The sequence below is a fragment of the Coregonus clupeaformis genome, unplaced genomic scaffold (assembly GCF_020615455.1).
Source record: "Coregonus clupeaformis isolate EN_2021a unplaced genomic scaffold, ASM2061545v1 scaf0104, whole genome shotgun sequence".
Taxonomy (NCBI): domain Eukaryota; kingdom Metazoa; phylum Chordata; class Actinopteri; order Salmoniformes; family Salmonidae; genus Coregonus; species Coregonus clupeaformis.
In genome coordinates, this window is record NW_025533559.1 from 47,228 (window position 1) to 65,191 (window position 17,964).

The window sequence follows — 17,964 nt, forward strand, 5'->3', positions numbered from 1 at the left end:
TGTGATCATTTTGACCCCACGGGTGAGATCTTGCGTGGAGCCCCAGATCGAGGGAGATTATCAGTGGTCTTGTATGTCTTCCATTTCCTAATAATTGCTCCCACAGTTGATTTCTTCAAACCAAGCTGCTTACCTATTGCAGATTCAGTCTTCCCAGCCTGGTGCAGGTCTACAATTTTGTTTATGGTGTCCTTTGACAGCTCTTTGGTCTTGGCCATAGTGGAGTTTGGAGTGTGACTGTTTGAGGTTGTGGACAGGTGTCTTTTTATACTGATAACAAGTTCAAACAGGTGCCATTAATACAGGTAACGAGTGGAGGACAGAGGAGCCTCTTAAAGAAGAAGTTACAGGTCTGTGAGAGCCAGAAATCTTGCTTGTTTGTAGGTGACCAAATACTTATTTTCCACCATAATTTGCAAATAAATTCATTAAAAATGCTACAATGTGATTTTGTGGATTTTCTTTTCTCAATTTGTCTGTCATAGTTGACGTGTACCTATGATGAAAATTACAGGCCTCTCTCCTCTTTTTAAGTGGGAGAACTTGCACAATTGGTGGCTGACTAAATACTTTTTTTCCCCACTGTATGTACAGGGGTCAAGATGGCAGTCTTCCATGCTTTTGGGAATACATTTTCTTGCATTGATAACTTGACTATCTGGGTAATTGGGGTGGTTAGGCTGTCACTGTACCTTTTTTAGAAATACAATATCAAGACCATACACATCCTTTGCTTTAGAGTTTGAGTGAGGAGAGGACTCTCTTGACCGTTTCCTTACTAGTGGACTCTAAATTTTAAAAAACGGTATGGCTGTCATTGCTGGGGATAATGGACAGGTCTCTTGGGGTGAACTTTTGGCCCAGCTCTAGGACTGAGTCAATTAAATAGTCATTAAAGGTGGTTGCAATGACTGAGCTGTTGTCCTGAAGCCATTGATTTTCAGTTGTAGTTCACCAGACTTGGCATGACCTTTCCCAGTGAGTTTGTTAATGTTTTTCCAAATGACCTTGATGTTCCCTTTTGCTTCATTGATGATATTGAGAAAGACATTGGCTTTGACTTTCCTGAGACTCATTGTCACTTTGTTTCTCAGTCCTTTATAGATTAGTTGGTCAATGTGGTCCCGTGTGGCTCAGTTGGTAGAACATGGCGCTTGCAACGCCAGGGTTGTGAATTCGATTCCCACAGAGGGCCAGTACGGAGAAGAGAAAAAAAAGTATGAAATGTATGCACTGACTACTGTAAGTCGCTCTGGATAAGAGCGTCTGCTAAATGACTAAAATGTAAAACATAACATCTAGGGCAGATTTTAGAGACTGTTTCGGAGCAGCATCTCGCTTCTTCATAAGTTGCCATAGAGTATCTTCGAATCAGGGTAGGCCTTGTTTTTTGTTGGGTTTGCGAGGCACCTGTTTAGTGAACTCAGGACCAGCTCCAGGCATAAGCGACATAAGCGGTCGCTGAGGGCCCCAGGCCTGTTGAGAGGACTGTTGAGAGTTAGAATAGTAGAATACACAAGGTGCAAGTTCGAAATTTGGTTGTGCATCAGGAATTTGTCTCTTGTTATGTCAGTCACTGACAGTCACTCAATTAGTCATGTCAGCTAATAATATTTTGATTGGTAAGTTAGTCTAGCCAGCTATTTAAACTTGTAGTAATCATGGCCGAATACCGAACGGTCCCGCAGGGCACGTGCACAGGGGCCCTGACCTCCAGGGGGCCCACATTGATTTTGTTAGTCACCTTCACTCAGATATCATTAACATGGCATAAGTCATGGCAAAATGTGTAGAATTTCAGGAAATTAGCTTCAAAACTGAAAAATATTGTCTCCACCTCATGGCAAAATGGGTAGAATTACAGGAAATTAGTTGTAAAACAAAAACAAAAAAATCTCTGCCGCATGGCCAAATGAATAGAATTGCATTAAATTTGTTATGAAATTGAAACATTTTCTCTCCACCCCATGGAAAAAAAGTGTAGGGAGGGGCAACCAAATCTCGCTTCGGTCCCCCAAAAGGCTAGAGTGAACTTGGTTGTATTTGGGCCATCTGAGTAGGTCTATCTGAGTGTTCTATTCCATTGGTCTGTCTTGAGAGCTACTACATTGCACCGAACATTTCAATATTGAATTTGTCCTCAAATGTCAGTCTTGTCCCTTCTGAGCACACATCTTCCCTTTTGCTCCCAGCTGTGTTTTAAAAACATACAAACAAACCCACAAATGCATGCATGTATGTACGCAACAATGTAACAACCTACCTCTCCTTTGACGCTGTCCTCTTTTTCCTCAGAGATCTCCATACAGTCTTTTGAGTCCTCCACAGAGATCCCTTTATTCCCACCTCTCAGCAGCCTGTTAGAGAAGGAGAAGAAGCGAGGGAGAGGGAGGAGCGAGGTCTTTAAACTGGCTTTACCTGAGGTGCCCTGCCAGCCATGCCAACCTCCATGCCAACCTTCCTCACCCTCGGAGTACCCAAGCCCGCATCCCGCCCCATAACACATCCTGCACAATCAAGAACCCACCGAGCTCAGACTGCAGCTCTACAATTCCCATTCACTGATCATGATCCTTACCCTAGACGATTTACTAAAAGGGCTATTGGAACAAGCAGGCAGTGTAAAGTAGGAACAGACACGGCATGTACGATTGGCTTAAAACAGTGTTACAGTTCTACATGTGTAAAACACACAACTCTCTACCTTCTATCTTTGACTCTCCCCCCCCACCCCACAGTACAGAGAGCCTTACAAAAATACTGTTTGCTAACACGAAAACCCCCTTAAAACATACAGCAGACTCATTCCAATTTAAATTTAGAAAACCAATCCAGATTCCTAGATAATTGGCCCGCTTGAAGCTAAATATAACCCTAACATGAATGTGCACAGACACTGTATAGACACTAAACTTAACTCTTAGAATAGATAGAAACCAATTAGTCTTACTGGTCTTCCTTGAAGTAGGTGAAGCCCACGAATGGCAGCTGGTTGCCCACAAAGGCCCTTGGTGTGGGAAAGGTCTCCACATCGCCTTTGTCATCCTCAATCTCGTCAAAATGACTGGTGTCTATGTCACTGCTCAGCTCTGGCACTACTGGGGCCACGGCTGAATGAGGAAGAGAGAGAGGAAGGCAGAGAAGAAGCGGGAGAAGCAGAGAGGGGGAGATGGGGCAGAGAGGGAGAGAGGCAGAGTGAGAGAGAGAGCAGAGAGATGCAGTCATAAAGAAGCAGAGTGTGTGTGTGAGAGAGAGAGAGAGAGGGCAGAAAATGGGTGGAAATAGTGTGGGTTTGGATAGAGAAAGGAGAGGGAGACGTAGCTGATTAAAATATGTCTAAAATCAACCAACTCAGCTCAAAATTGGTGTCAATCAAGAGACACTAACACAGAGCTAACCGTCGGCTCCTCCGATTCTCAATTAGTGTGTGATTATTTTCACAGTATAGTTTTCTAAGTGTGTATAGAATGTGTGAGTGTGTGTGAGTGTAGTATACCAAACGAAACTGGGCATAGGAGGTAGAAGAGAGCGAGCTGGCGAGGGGCGGACGCCAGACCCGCCACTCCTCTCTCCCCCTACAGTACCCGCTTTGTGTCCCAACACACACTGTTGCTTTTCACACATTTAGCCTAAACACACTCCAGGAGAGATATAACTAACTCCCCTTCCTCTGCTGCACTTTTAAAGGCCCCCGGCTGCAGAGCAGGCGGACAGAAATAAATTAAAGGGCCAGGAGGCGAAAGCTGAAAAACTAAGCCTGCTCTGCAGGAAACTAAGCCGCCATGTTGAATCCTCTTTCTTCAACAGGATCTATTCTGGCTCCAGGCAAAGAGAACCAAGTTTAAGACAGACCCTCAAGTAGGGAGAGATCAAGAGATGGACGGATGAAAGACAGGAGAGAAAGATAAATGGATACAGAGAGGGAGTGATAAAAGAGAGGGAACGAAAGAAAGAAAAAAGAGAGTTGTGCGGTGAGACTGGAGAGAGAGACGCTGCTCCAGCTCTGCGGAGGCCAATTATGGCGCTGCTTTCCCAGCATGCTCTCTGATAGCGGGTAGGCTAATGACAGGCAGAGAGAGATGCCGCTCCAGCTCTGCGGAGGCCAATTACGGCGCTGCTTTCCCAGCATGCGCTCTGATAGTGGGTAGGCTAATGACAGGCAGCTGTGGCCACAGTGAGAGTGGAGAGAGGAGGGAGCGACCGTACCTCAAATCTGATCTGGGGCCTGGTGCAGCGGTTCTGGGGCACCCCCTCTCATTATCCCAATCCAACCCGCCCCTAGAGTGGCTACCGACACCCTCTCCACCCCTTCCCTTCCTCCACCTCCCCCTCAATCATGCCATCACATGGCGTACCATGTGGGCCCTGGTCAAAAGGGAATGGGGTGCCATTTAGGATGCAGACCCAGACTTCCATATCTGAGAGCTTTATGGCTTTATTTCACGCAACAGTCAGGAAGAGGGATGCTTTAACCTACTAGCCAATGAGCAGACTAGAGAGAGGGAGGCTGCATTCCAAATCTCTACCCTTCTCCCTAAGTGTGCACTTGCACACTTTCTCCCATAGATTTGACAACTGTGGAAACTCCCCCCAGCCAATGCTTAAACCCCATCATTCACTTTTAAACCCATAATGGACAATGTGCAAGTGCACACGTCTGGAAAAGGGTGCAGAATGGGGACGCAGCACAAACTAGAGAGTGGGGAGGTCAATAGGAGAACTGATGACTGTGATATGTGCTATGGAGGTTGCAACGATGGGTTGAATGGAGATCTAAGGATGAGACACGTACACAGTTGGGTTCAAATGCACACATACTAGAGTTCGCAAAGGATGAGACACACAGTGGGGTTCGGTAAGGAGGAAAAACACACTCATGCACAGGCGCACACACCGGCATACACACACAGTGGGGTTCAGAAGTGCAGTAATGACTCCTTCTGGTTTAGTGTTACAGACTGCCTTGGCAGGAGTTACAGTACGTCTCTGCCTTAATCAGAGCCAGGTGAAACTCCTTCCTTCCTTCCTTCCTCATTCCCCTGGTGACTTTACTGATCTGGCAGCAGTGGATAACTGCAAGCAGCGTTTCCACCATTTGTGTGTGTGCACGTGATCCCACCAAAGTACTTTCAGTAGATTCCTGTCACATTATATCAAAATCAGTGAGGATGGAAGGATGGAGGAGCCCATGTTATTCGATCCCTCCTTGTATCTCCGAATAAAATGGCAAACAAGTACAGTCGTGGTCAAAAGTTTTGAGAATGACACAAGTATTGGTCTTCAAAGTTTGCTGCTTCAGTGTTTTTAGATATTTTTGTCAGATGTTACAATGGTATACTGAAGTATAATTACAAGCATTCCGTAGGCTATTTCGGCTACTGATTGCAGTCTGCCAGTTTGGCTTTATACATAGCTTGGGCTTTGTCGAGTAAGGCTTAAACTATGTATTTAGATTGTAGTTAGGTACTATAGGTAGGCATCGTGGGCTGTATATTATTAAGTAGTATAGGTAGGCATCGTGGGCTGTTGTGGGTAGCTGTTGTGTAGTTATTGTAGGTTACTTTTGTATTCGGCGGTGCCGGATGTAGCACGAAGCTAGCTAGCTAACTCACCTCCTGGATTAGCTGGCGAGTTGCTATTAGCAACGGTTGCAACTAAAAACAATATCCTTTTAGCCAGCTACATTCGTTCGCAGCGACGCCGTTTTTCAAACAAAGTCAACACAGTAGCCATTGCTAGCCAGCCAACACTACCTGCAGGCTGTGGTAGCTAAATACAATATCTTTGTGCTAGCTACCCAACGTTTAATCGTTGCTGCGTTATGAAAGGTAAGCTTGGCTTCTTATATGGTGTTGAGTTAAGCTTAAACCATGTATTTAGATTGTAGGTAGGTATTGTAGTTTGGTATTATAGGTAGCTTACTCAGGTAGTTATTGAAGGTTATTGTAGGTAATTATTGTAGGTAAGGACTGTATTCGGCGGACTCCGGCGAAGCACGAGGCTAGCCTACCCACTACTTGGACCAACAAAGCTAGCTAGCTAGCGGGTAGCTACTGGTAACTTTTTGCAACTATGGTTAATTGTTTCCAATGTTATTTCATGCTTAAGAGTACCTGTGATTGAGCCAGCTAGCTGCTACCATTCAGCTGTTTTTCTAACCTCATCCGAGGCATTAACGTTAGGTGGTTGGTAGCTGCTGTACTTAATTACAGCTACTGATAACAGTCTGCTGTAGTTTACAACAATTATAATTTCTAAAGTGGAAGTTGGGAGAGTTTTACTCGGGTGGTTCAGTGAAACAATTATAGTTTCTGAGGTGGAAGTTGGGAGAGTTATATATATATATTTTTTTTGGTGAGGGAGGCCTGCTCTCTCCTTTCCCTGATGTTTAGTTCATTTCATCCCGATCTCCTCTGCATTATTGTAGCCATCTGCTGCAGCCTGTCAACTATGCCTCTGCCTATCCCTGTTCTCTCCTCTCCGCACAGGCTACACAAACGCCTCACACCGCGTGGCTGCTGCCTCTCTAACCTGGTGGTCCCTGCACGCACCACACACCTGGAGTTCCAGGTCTCAGGCAGCCTCTGGAACTGCCGTTCTGCCGCCAACAAGGCTGACTTCATCCCAGCCTATGCCACCCTCCAGTCCCTCGACTTCCTGGCACTGACGGAAACATGGATTACCACTGAAAACACTGCTACTCCTACTGCTCTCTCCTCGTCTGACCATGTGTTCTCGCATACCCCGAGAGCATCTGGTCAGAGGGGTGGTGGCACAGGAATCCTCATCTCTCCCAAGTGGTCATTCTCAATTTTTCCCCTAACCCATCTGTCTATCTCCTCATTTGAATTCCACGCTGTCACAGTCACTAGCCCATTTAAGCTTAATATCCTTGTCATCTATCGCCCTCCAGGTTCCCTTGGAGAGTTCATCAATGAGCTTGACGCCTTGATAAGTTCCTTTCCTGAGGATGGCTCACCCTTCACAGTCTTGGGGGATTTCAACCTCCCCACGTCTACATTTGACTCATTTCTCTCTGCCTCCTTCTTTCCACTCCTCTCCTCTTTTGACCTCACCCTCTCACCATCCCCCCCCACTCACAAGGCAGGCAATACGCTTGACTTCATCTTTACTAGATGTTGCTCTTCTACTAATCTCACTGCAACTCCCCTCCATGTCTCCGACCACTACTTTGTATCCTTTTCTCTCTCGCTCTCCTCCAACACTACTCACTCTGCCCCTACACAGATGGTAACGCGCCGCCGCAACCTTCGCTCTCTCTCTCCCACTACTCTCTCCTCCTGCTGGCTCCCCTTCCTCTGCGGAAGCATAGTTCCCGCTCAGCCCAGTCAAAGCTGTTCGCTGCTCTGGCACCCCAATGGTGGAACAAGCTCCCTCACGACGCCAGGACAGCGGAGTCACTCACCACCTTCCAGAGACATTTGAAACCCCACCTCTTTAAGGAACACCTGGGATAGGATAAAGTAATCCTTCTACCCCCCCAAAAAAAAATAATAATAATATAATTGTAAAGTGGTTATCCCACTGGCTATAGGGTGAATGCACCAATTTGTAGTCGCTCTGGATGAGAGCGTCTGCTAAATGACGTAAATGTGCCCTTGAGCAAGGCACTTAACCCTAATTGCTCCTGTAAGTCGCTCTGGATAAGAGCGTCTGCTAAATGACTAAAATGTAAATGTAAAAAATGTAAGTGTCAAACGCTTTTGTTGACAATTACATTCAGTTTATGCAAAAAGTCAATATTTGCAGTGTTGACCCTTTTTTTTCAAGACCTCTGCAATCCGCCCTGGCATGCTGTCAATTAACTTCTGGGCCACATCCTGACTGATGGCAGCCCATTCTTGCATAATCAACGCTTGGAGTTTGTCAGAATTTGTGGGGTTTTGTTTGTCCACACGCCTCTTAAGGATTGACCACAAGTTCTCAATGGGATTAAGGTCTGGGGAGTTTCCTGGCAATGGACCCAAAATCTTGATGTTTTGTTCCCCGAGCCACTTAGTTATCACTTTTGCCTTATGGCAAGGTGCTCCATCATGCTGGAAAGGCATTGTTCGTCACCAAACTGTTCTTGGATGGTTGGGAGAAGTTGCTCTCGGAGGATGTTTTGGTACCATTCATTATTCATGGCTGTGTTCTTAGGCAAAATTGTGAGTGAGCCCACTCCCTTGGCTGAGAAGCAACCCCACACATGAATGGTCTCAGGATGCTTTACTGTTGGCATGACACAGGACTGATGGTAGCGCTCACCTTGCCTTCTCCGGACAAGCTTTTTTCTGAATGCCCCAACAATCGGAAAGGGGATTCATCAGAGAAAATGACTTTACCCCAGTCCTCAGCAGTCCAATCCCTGTACCTTTTGCAGAATATCAGTCTGTCCCTGATGTTTTTCCTGGAGAGATGTGGCTTCCTCGCTGCCCTTCTTGACACCAGGCCATCCTTCAAAAGTCTTCGCCTCACTGTGCGTGAAGATGCACTCACACCTGCCTGCTGCCATTCCTGAGCAAGCTCTGCACTGGTGGTGCCTCGATCCCGCAGCTGAATCAACTTTAGGAGACGGTCCTGGCGCTTGCTGGACTTTCTTGGGCGCCCTGAAGCCTTCTTCCCAACAATTGAACCTCTCTCCTTGAAGTTCTTGATGATCCGATAAATGGTTGATTTAGGTGCAATCTTACTAGCAGCAATATCATTGCTTGTGAAGCCCTTTTTGTGCAAAGCAATGATGACGGCACGTGTTTCCTTGCAGGTAACCATGGTTAACAGCGGAATAACAATGATTTCAAGCACCACCCTCCTTTTTAAAGCTTCCAGTCTGTTATTCTAACTCAATCAGCATGACAGAGTGATCTCCAGCCTTGTCCTCGTCAACACTCTCACCTGTGTTAACGAGAGAATCACTGACATGATGTCAGCTGGTCCTTTTGTGGCAGGGCTGAAATGCAGTGGAAATGTTTTTGGGGGATTAAGTTCATTTTCATGGCAAAGAGGGACTTTGCAATTCATTGCAATTCATCTGATCACTCTTCATAACATTATATGCAAATTGGCATCATAAAAACTGAGGCAGCAGACTTCGTGAAAATTAATATTTGTGTCATTCTCAAAGCTTAGGACCACGACTGTACATACTACTGACAAAGCATTCATGTCTGTACATCTTTACGCAGGGCAATGGTCTAATCATTTACATTTACGTCATTTAGCAGACACTCTTATCCAGAGCGACTTACAGTTAGTGAGTGCATACATTATTTTTTAATTTTTCATACTGGCCCCCTGTGGGAATCGAACCCACAACCCTGGCGTTGCAAACACCATGCTCTACCAACTGAGCTACATCCCTGCCGGCCATTCCCTCCCCTACCCTGGACGACGCTGGGCCAATTGTGCGCCGCCCCATGGGTCTCCCGGTCGCGGCTGGCTACGACAGAGCCTGGATTCGAACCAGGATCTCTACTGGCACATCTAGCACTGCGATGCAGTGCCTTAGACCACTGCGCCATTAGTAATTAGTAATAATAGTTCATTCACAGCTGAGCTCTGCCTTCTGATAACTGTATGTATCAAGAGCAAGAGTGCTGATTTTAGGATCAGTTTAGCCTTTTAGATCACAATAAATACGATCAGATGGACAGCAGGAAAGACCTGATCCTAGATCAGCACTCCTTCTTTGACACGCTTGATACAGTACATACAGCCCCTGATCATGCAGGGTTGCTGTGCTGCAGTGCTGATGATAGCCATGTGACTTCTCTACTACATTTTTGCTGATAGAGCAAAGAGAGTAAAGTGGAGGCTAATGCTTCATGGCCCCATTCATGGGAATGAACTGTGGTATGTAGTTTAAAATCATGAAAATGGGAAGTTGGGTGACATAGGCAGATACACAGGCACACACAGACAGGCATACATGGGCACGCATGCCCACACACACACACACTGTATGACTGAACACACACACTGTATGACTGGGGACACACACTTACTCTCTCGGATGGTGTCGAAGGTCCACTGGTCATTCCTGAAGAAGGGGTGTCTCTTGATCTCCTCCACGCCGTTCCTCCCCAGACGCACCTCCCTGTACATAGCCAATGGGACGACGCGGTCAGAGAGTGGTCACTCACTCAAACGTGCAACTCGACCACAACCTGAACACAATGCAAAGCACCACTTTCCTCCACACAGTTGGAGTGACCGCAAGCCCGCTAGGCACTGACCACAGTCCACTGGACCGCCTCATGACCACTGCAGCACTCAGTAGAACCAGAGTCTAACTGCAGCCAGTAGGAGTAGTGATACTGAGAGAATATAGATCCAGTAAGTTGCTGATATAGAGATAGATAAAGCCACACAGGAGCAAAATAGGGTAGTGAGGCAACTACTGACACACCTCTCTACTGCTGCACTTCCCTCCCTCCTCCACTCCTCCCCTCTTTCTCTCTCTCTCCTCCCTCCTTATCTGCCACAGGGTGCAGGGTACAGAGGGGTGCGGCAGTTTGGGCTGCCACGTGTGGGACATTCCAGCCTCAGCCATGAGGAAGGGAGGGAGCAAGGGAAGAAGGGTGAGAGAGAGAGAGAGAGAGAGAGAGAGAGAGAGAGAGAGAGAGAGAGAGAGAGAGAGAGAGAGAGAGAGAGAGAGAGAGAGAGAGAGAGAGAGAGAGAGAGAGAGAGAGAGAGAGAGAGAGAGAGAGAGAGAGAGAGAGAGAGAGAGAGAGAGAGAGAGAGAGAGAGAATTGGTGAGTAAACAACATAATGTGTTGAGCGTGAATAAATGGGTGAATGAGTGCATGAGACAGTGTGTAGGGAGTGTGTGTGTGAATGCCAGTGGAATAAGTGAGAGAAATAATAAACAGAGGGAAGGGGAGTAGAAAGCAGGCGTTGTGCGGCAGCAGAAAGGCCCCAGGGGGGCAGGGAGCTGCTAATGTCAACAGGAAGTGGGCTCCACCTGGGGGCTGACTGGTTGGGCTGAGCTGGGTCCTCACGCTTCAATGCTCTTAGTTGTTGCGGAAATTGACCCACTATACTGTCTACCTTTAGCTAATTTACCGCCTGGTGATGTCATCAAAACTCCATCCCAACAGTCTTTTCAATCAGCTCTTACACTAAAAGGGCATTATCATAAATTTCACAGTTTTATTCCAACCTCATAGTGTGTAAATACACTGCTCAAAAAAATAAAGGGAACACTTAAACAACACAATGTAACTCCAAGTCAATCACACTTCTGTGAAATCAAACTGTCCACTTAGGAAGCAACACTGATTTACAATACATTTCACATGCTGTTGTGCAAATGGAATAGACAACAGGTGGAAATTATAGGCAATTAGCAAGACACCCCCAATAAAGAAGTGGTTCTGCAGGTGGTGACCACAGACCACTTCTCAGTTCCTATGCTTCCTGGCTGATGTTTTGGTCACTTTTGAATGCTGGCGGTGCTTTCACTCTATTGGTAGCATGAGACGGAGTCTACAACCCACACAAGTGGCTCAGGTAGTGCAGCTCATCCAGGATGGCACATCAATGCGAGCTGTGGCAAGAAGGTTTGCTGTGTCTGTCAGCGTAGTGTCCAGAGCATGGAGGCGCTACCAGGAGACAGGCCAGTACATCAGGAGACGTGGAGGGTGCCATAGGAGGGCAACAACCCAGCAGCAGGATCGCTACCTCCGCCTTTGTGCAAGGAGGAGCAGGAGGAGCACTGCCAGAGCCCTGCAAAATGACCTCCAGCAGGCCACAAATGTGCATGTGTCTGCTCAAACGGTAAGAAACAGAATCCATGAGGGTGGTATGAGGGCCCGACGTCCATAGGTGGGGGTTGTGCTTACAGCTCAACACCGTGCAGGACGTTTGGCATTTGCCAGAGAACACCAAGATTGGCAAATTCGCCACTGGCGCCCTGTGCTCTTCACAGATGAAAGCAGGTTCACATTGAGCACATGTGACAGACGTGACAGAGTCTGGAGACGCCGTGGAGAACGTTCTGCTGCCTGCAACATCCTCGAGCATGACCGGTTTGGCGGTGGGTCAGTCACGGTGTGGGGTGGCATTTCTTTGGGGGGCTGCACAGCCCTCCATGTGCTCGCCAGAGGTAGCCTGACTGCCATTAGGTACCAAGATGAGATCCTCAGACCCCTTGTGAGACCATATGCTGGTGCAGTTGGCCCTGGGTTACTCCTAATGCAAGACAATGCTAGACCTCATGTGGCTGGAGTGTGTCAGCAGTTCCTGCAAGAGGAAGGCATTGATGCTATGGACTGGCCCGCCCGTTCCCCAGACCTGAATCCAATCAAGGACATCATGTCTCGCTCCATCCACCAACGCCACGTTGCACCACAGACTGTCCAGGAGTTGGCGGATGCTTTAGTCCAGGTCTGGGAGGAGATCCCTCAGGAGACCATCCGCCACCTCATCAGGAGCATGCCCAGGCGTGGTAGGGAGGCCACACACACTACTGAGCCTCATTTTGACTTGTTTTAAGGACATTACATCAAAGTTGGATCAGCCTGTAGTGTGGTTTTCCACTTTAAGTTTGAGGGTGACTCAAAATCCAGACCTCCATGCGTTGATAAATTTGATTTCCATTGATCATTTTTGTGTGATTTTGTTGTCAGCACATTCAACTATGTAAAGAAAAAAGTATTTAATAAGATTATTTCATTCATTCAGATCTAGGATGTGTTGTTTAAGTGTTCCCTTTATTTTTTTGAGCAGTGTATATACACTGAACAAAAATACAAACGCAACATGAAACAATTTTTAGGATTTTACTGAGTTACAGTTCATATAAGGAAATCAGTCAATTTAAATAAATTCATTAGGCCCAATCTATAGATTGCACATGACTGGGAATACAGATATGAAAAATGTATGTACTCACTAACTGTAAGTCGCTCTGGATAAGAGCGTCTGCTAAATGACAAATGTAAATGTAAAAGAAATATGCATCTGTCGGTCACAGATACCTTAAAGAAAAGGTAGGAGCGTGGATCAGAAAATGAGTCAGTATTTGGTGTGACCACCATTGGCCTCATGCAGCACGACACATCTCCTTCGCATAGAGTTAATCAGGCTGTTGATTGTGGCCTGTGGAATGTTGTCACACTCCTCTTCAATGGCTGTGCGAAGTTGCTGGAAATTGGCGGGAACTGGAACACGCTGTCGTACACATCGATCCAGAGCATCCCAAACATTCAATGGGTGACATGTCTGGTGAGTATGCAGGCCATCGAAGAACTGGCACATTTTCAGCTTCCAGGAATTGTGTACAGATCCTTGAGACATGGGGTCGTGCATTATTATGTTGAAACATGAGGTGATGGCGGCAGATGAATGGCATGACAATGGGCCTCAGGATCTCGTCACGGTATGTCTGTGCATTCAAATTGCCATCGATAAAATGCAATTGTGTTCGTTGTCCGCCAAACTGCAGTCATGTCAAGACCCTGGTAAGGACGACGAGTATGCAGATGAGATGTTTTTGACAAGTTTGTTTAGAAATTCTTCGGTTGTGCAAACCCACAGTTTCATTAGCTGTCCGCGTGGCTGGTCTCAGACGATCCCGCAGGTGAAGAAGCTGGATGTGGAGGTCCTGGGCTGGCGTGGTTACACGTGGTCTGCGGTTGTGTGGCCGGTTGGACGTACTGCCAAATTCGCTAAAACGATGTTGGAGGCGGCTTATGGTAGAGAAATTAACATTCAATTCTCTGGCAACAACTCTGGAGGACATTCCTGTAGTCAGCATGCCAATTGCACGCTCCCTCAAACCTTGAGACATTTGTGGCATTGTGTTACAAAACCGCACATTTTAGTGGCCTTTTATTGTCCCCAGCACAAGGTGCACCTGTGTAATGGCCATGCTGTTTAAAAAGCTTCTTGATATGCCACATCTGTCAGGTGGATAGATTATCTTGGAAAAGGAGAAATGCTCACTAACAGGGATGTAAACAAATTTGTGCACAACATTTTAGATAAATAAGCTTTTTGTGCGTAGGAACATTTCTGGCACCTTTTATTTCAGCTCATGAAACCAAACTCATGGGACCAACACTTTACATGTTGCGTTCATATTTTTGTTCAGTATATAAAAAAACTGGAACATCTAGCTTTTGTTTGCACTGTGCCTTTAAAGGGCAGTAACAGCCTCCACAGGAAAGTGTGAAAAGTGAGGGGTCACAATTTGAAGGAGCCGAGAGGTCACAGAGGTCATGGGGTTGTGTTTCATAGGTCAGAGGTCACACACATACCTGTCAGACAGGAAGGCACAGATGAGGTCCTTGGCATCGTTGGACATCTGCACGTTGTCTGGGAAGTTAAGGTTATTCTTGTGATCCATGATCTTCCCGTACGTTCCTACTAGTGACTCGGCATAAAATGGGGTGTCACCTAAAAAGAGAGGTGAAATTTAAATAACAATGATTGAGTTTATTTTACGCTTTACAGGTGGAGGTTAAGCTGGCTTCAATACACACTAATAGATTAGTAGTGTGACTAACTGGGTTCGAATCTGTGTCTAGTGCACACCACAAGACTGTGTTAGCCCGCTGAGCTAAAGCCAAGTATTGAGGTCTCTGGCAAACTATGTTTGATATTGTAGCTTAACGCCAATCCAAATCAAATGACAAAACTAAGCTTATCAACTTTTTCAAGCCAATGGTCTGCCTAAATCAGACCCTCAACCCCATTCTGATTCAGGATCAGTGAATTGGGGCAGACAAACTCACTCACCGACCAGCATCTCAAAGATGAAGACCCCCACGGACCACCAGTCACACTCGCGGCCATAGTAGCCGTCGCCCCCCTGAGACTTGAGCACCTCGGGGGAGATGTAGTCCGGAGTACCCACCGCTGTGTCACAGTGGACCATGCCTGTCTGGAATCAGACAGACGGACAAAGATGCAGGCGGGGAGGCAGACAGGCAGGTGGGGAGACAGGCAGACAGAGATAGAGACTGAGACGTAGTTAAAGCAGGTAACCTTAAGTGAAAGCTATTGGGACGGAGTGGCTAACACAGAATACAGATAGAATCCTTAATTGAAACCATAACAAAGGGTCACCCCGCCTCTCTTTAGGTAAAAAGTTGAGGGATGGGCCTGGAGAAATGTAACCACTCTCAAGTTCATAGAAAGAGCTATAGAAATTCTAGTTTTAACCATGTTTTGAGGATATACAGTGTTTGTTTACATTCATATTGTCTACAAACAAGCTTATATTTGGGGTTCTGATTAGGTATAATAGCTGAACTAAACTCATGAGGCATTTATACATTATATTCTTCAAGAATCAATCTCTAATTTATAACTCCAGAAATGGATGTAGCAACTAAGGATTCTAGATTATGTAATCATCAATTGTTAAAGAACAGCAGTCCAAGCAGTCTTATCAGTTTTCTCTGGCCTACTTGGAGTACACATTGAGCGTGCGTAATTTAAAAAATCTGAATGAAAATGATTCAGATGGTGGGGAAGAAATGAATCATGACATTTATGATGATTATTCTTCTGATTCTGAGCCTCTGCCTGAAACCTACCCCTCCAAGGCCTAAGCGCAAAAAAGCCAGAACAGTGCGCACTGAGCAGTTGCCTGAGCCACCAACAAATGAAACAGTGAGACAGGAGAGATGAAAGGACAGCACCATTTGGATAGAACAAGCCGGTGACAATGCTACAGGCCGATTATCAGCACAAAATGTAATCACTGAGAGAACAGACCCTACATCTCAAGCAAAAAACAACATCAGCAACGCACTGTTTTATTGTTTGTGTGACTTGTGACATGGACGGCCTGACAATTTACTATTTTTGACTGCTGTCATATCAACACATATTCATAATGCCATTATTGCTTTTGTGCAGACTTTCATTATTTATCAAGCACACTTAACGCTTATAATTATGTTTGGGCTACTGATGTTTTCATCATTTGACCGCGCGACTTGCTGACCGTGCGTTTTCGTGGTTGGGGTATTATAATTTTTGGGTCATTATCAAAATAAGCCGTTACCACGTTACAACATATGCTTTCTGTTTCATAGCTGTAACAAAGGCACTCCACGAATAAAATGGATTGAACACTTGAATTTGTGTGTTTTTCAGTTTTTACATATAGCCTACAGTAACATAAACTAATGAAAATACTATTGTGTTATTTGAAATACATTTTATAAATGTATTTTAATGTTACCTAAGACCTTCATAAACACAACCAAATGATTATTTTTGCAATAGCATATATTAAATGTATTAATTACACTGTTAGAATGTTGCAGTCAGAATGACTTCTCATTAGCTTGAAGGGGGGTTCCTCGATGCCCAGTGGTTCTAGTGTTAAGCCTAGTCCGGGACTATAAAGCACCGTTGGTGATTCTCCATTTAGCATGCTTTTTAGTCCAGGACTAGGCCTAATCAGTGTCTGGGAAACTGGCCCATACATTTTGTCGAACAGCTTTTTACCACACTTTACCTGTGCTTATAAGATATGATTCAGCAACTAAATCTGATGCAATTTCTCTGGCGAAGTTAACACTGCACAATTCAAAATCTGACCACAGGGTGTTCAACTGGAGCAGTGAAATTCTCTCAAATGCAGATTTCAGCCAGACACAGTTCATTGACTTGAAAATAATCTCAATTTTAGCTCAATAGACGAAAGCAGAAAAAATGCTGGTTTAGGGCTTGAGTTTGGCATTTCAGAGAGAATTACCATAACAACTCAATTTACAGGTTAGGATGAAGTCTCACTCAGCAAACCCTTAATGCCCAATCTAGGCCCTAGACCAGTGTTTCCCAATCCTTGTCCTAGGGAGCCAAAGGGGGTGCACATTTTTGTTTTATTTTCCAATCTCCACCACCAAAACTCACCAAGTCCATCTTCATGCAGGTGCCAAAGTCAGCCAGCTTGAGGTGGCCATTTTGGTCCAGCAGTATGTTGTCTGGTTTCACGTCGCGGTGGATGAAACCCATAGAGTGGATGGCATCTAGAGCCAGCACCACCTCGGCAGTGTAGAAGCGGGCCCACTTCTCTGGCATGTCATAGTTCATGGTCAGGGTGACCAGGTCTCCACCGGGCATATACTCCATGACCATGTAGAGGTGGCGGTCATCTTGGAAAGCACAGCACAGCTGAAAAACATGCGGATAGGATAGTATATCACAACAATGATTGATTCACAGTAAGTGAGAGGAGTGTTTGTGTGTGTGTGTGTGTGTGTGTATATATACACCGTAGAAGTTTGTGTGTGTATCCTGTAAAAAAGATTGTATAAAATAAATAGAAATACTGAGCAACGTTTTTGGGGAATTATATAATTTTATACTAATACCATTGCTCCGAGAAAAATATTATTTTGTTTAACAAGTTTAAAAAATAAACGCAAAATGATAGGTCTCAAAATGATTTGCACCCTTGTTTTTAATACTTTGTGCACCCTGCCCTTTTGAGGATAAAGGTACTCAGCCTTTTCTATAATGTTTTATTAGATTGAAGAACACATGGTGAGGGATCTTAGACCATTACTCCATACAACATTTGTACAGATTCCTGATATCCTTCGGTCTGCACGTATGGAATGCCCTCTAAAAAATAAAAAATAAAAATTTGTATTGGTTTTCAATGTGGTTCAAGTCCGGAGACAGAGATGGCCATTGCAAACTGTTAATTCTGTGGTCAACTAAACATTTATTTGTGGATTTTGAGGCTATTGTCTTGCTTGAAGATCCAGTCGTGGCCAAGTTTCAGCCTCCTCGCAGAGGCAACCAACCTTTTGGCTAAAATGTCCTGGTACTTGGTAGAGTTCATGATGCCGTTGACCTTAACAAGGGCCCCAGGACCAGTGGAAGCTAAACACCCCCATAAAATAAAATATCCACCACCATATTTTACAGTAGGTTTCTGCATATGCATCCTTTTTTCGAGGCCAAACCCACCACTGGTGTGAGCGGTTAAAGACC

General features: G+C 45.4%; 1 protein-coding gene across 2 annotated transcripts in view; it reads right to left on the reverse strand.

The window, feature by feature from the left end:
- Positions 1–17,964, reverse strand: part of LOC121549116 (rho-associated protein kinase 2-like) — an 85,736-nt gene that overhangs the window by 40,339 nt on the left and 27,433 nt on the right. For both annotated transcript variants that reach the window (XM_045213352.1, XM_045213353.1), the window contains exons 5-10: positions 16,876–17,136; positions 14,743–14,887; positions 14,262–14,400; positions 10,005–10,096; positions 2,951–3,110; positions 2,264–2,357 (exon numbers count right to left, since the gene is read on the reverse strand). In XM_045213352.1, coding sequence (XP_045069287.1) covers positions 2,264–2,357; positions 2,951–3,110; positions 10,005–10,096; positions 14,262–14,400; positions 14,743–14,887; positions 16,876–17,136 — 891 coding nt within the window. The remainder of the gene's footprint in view (positions 1–2,263; positions 2,358–2,950; positions 3,111–10,004; positions 10,097–14,261; positions 14,401–14,742; positions 14,888–16,875; positions 17,137–17,964) is intronic.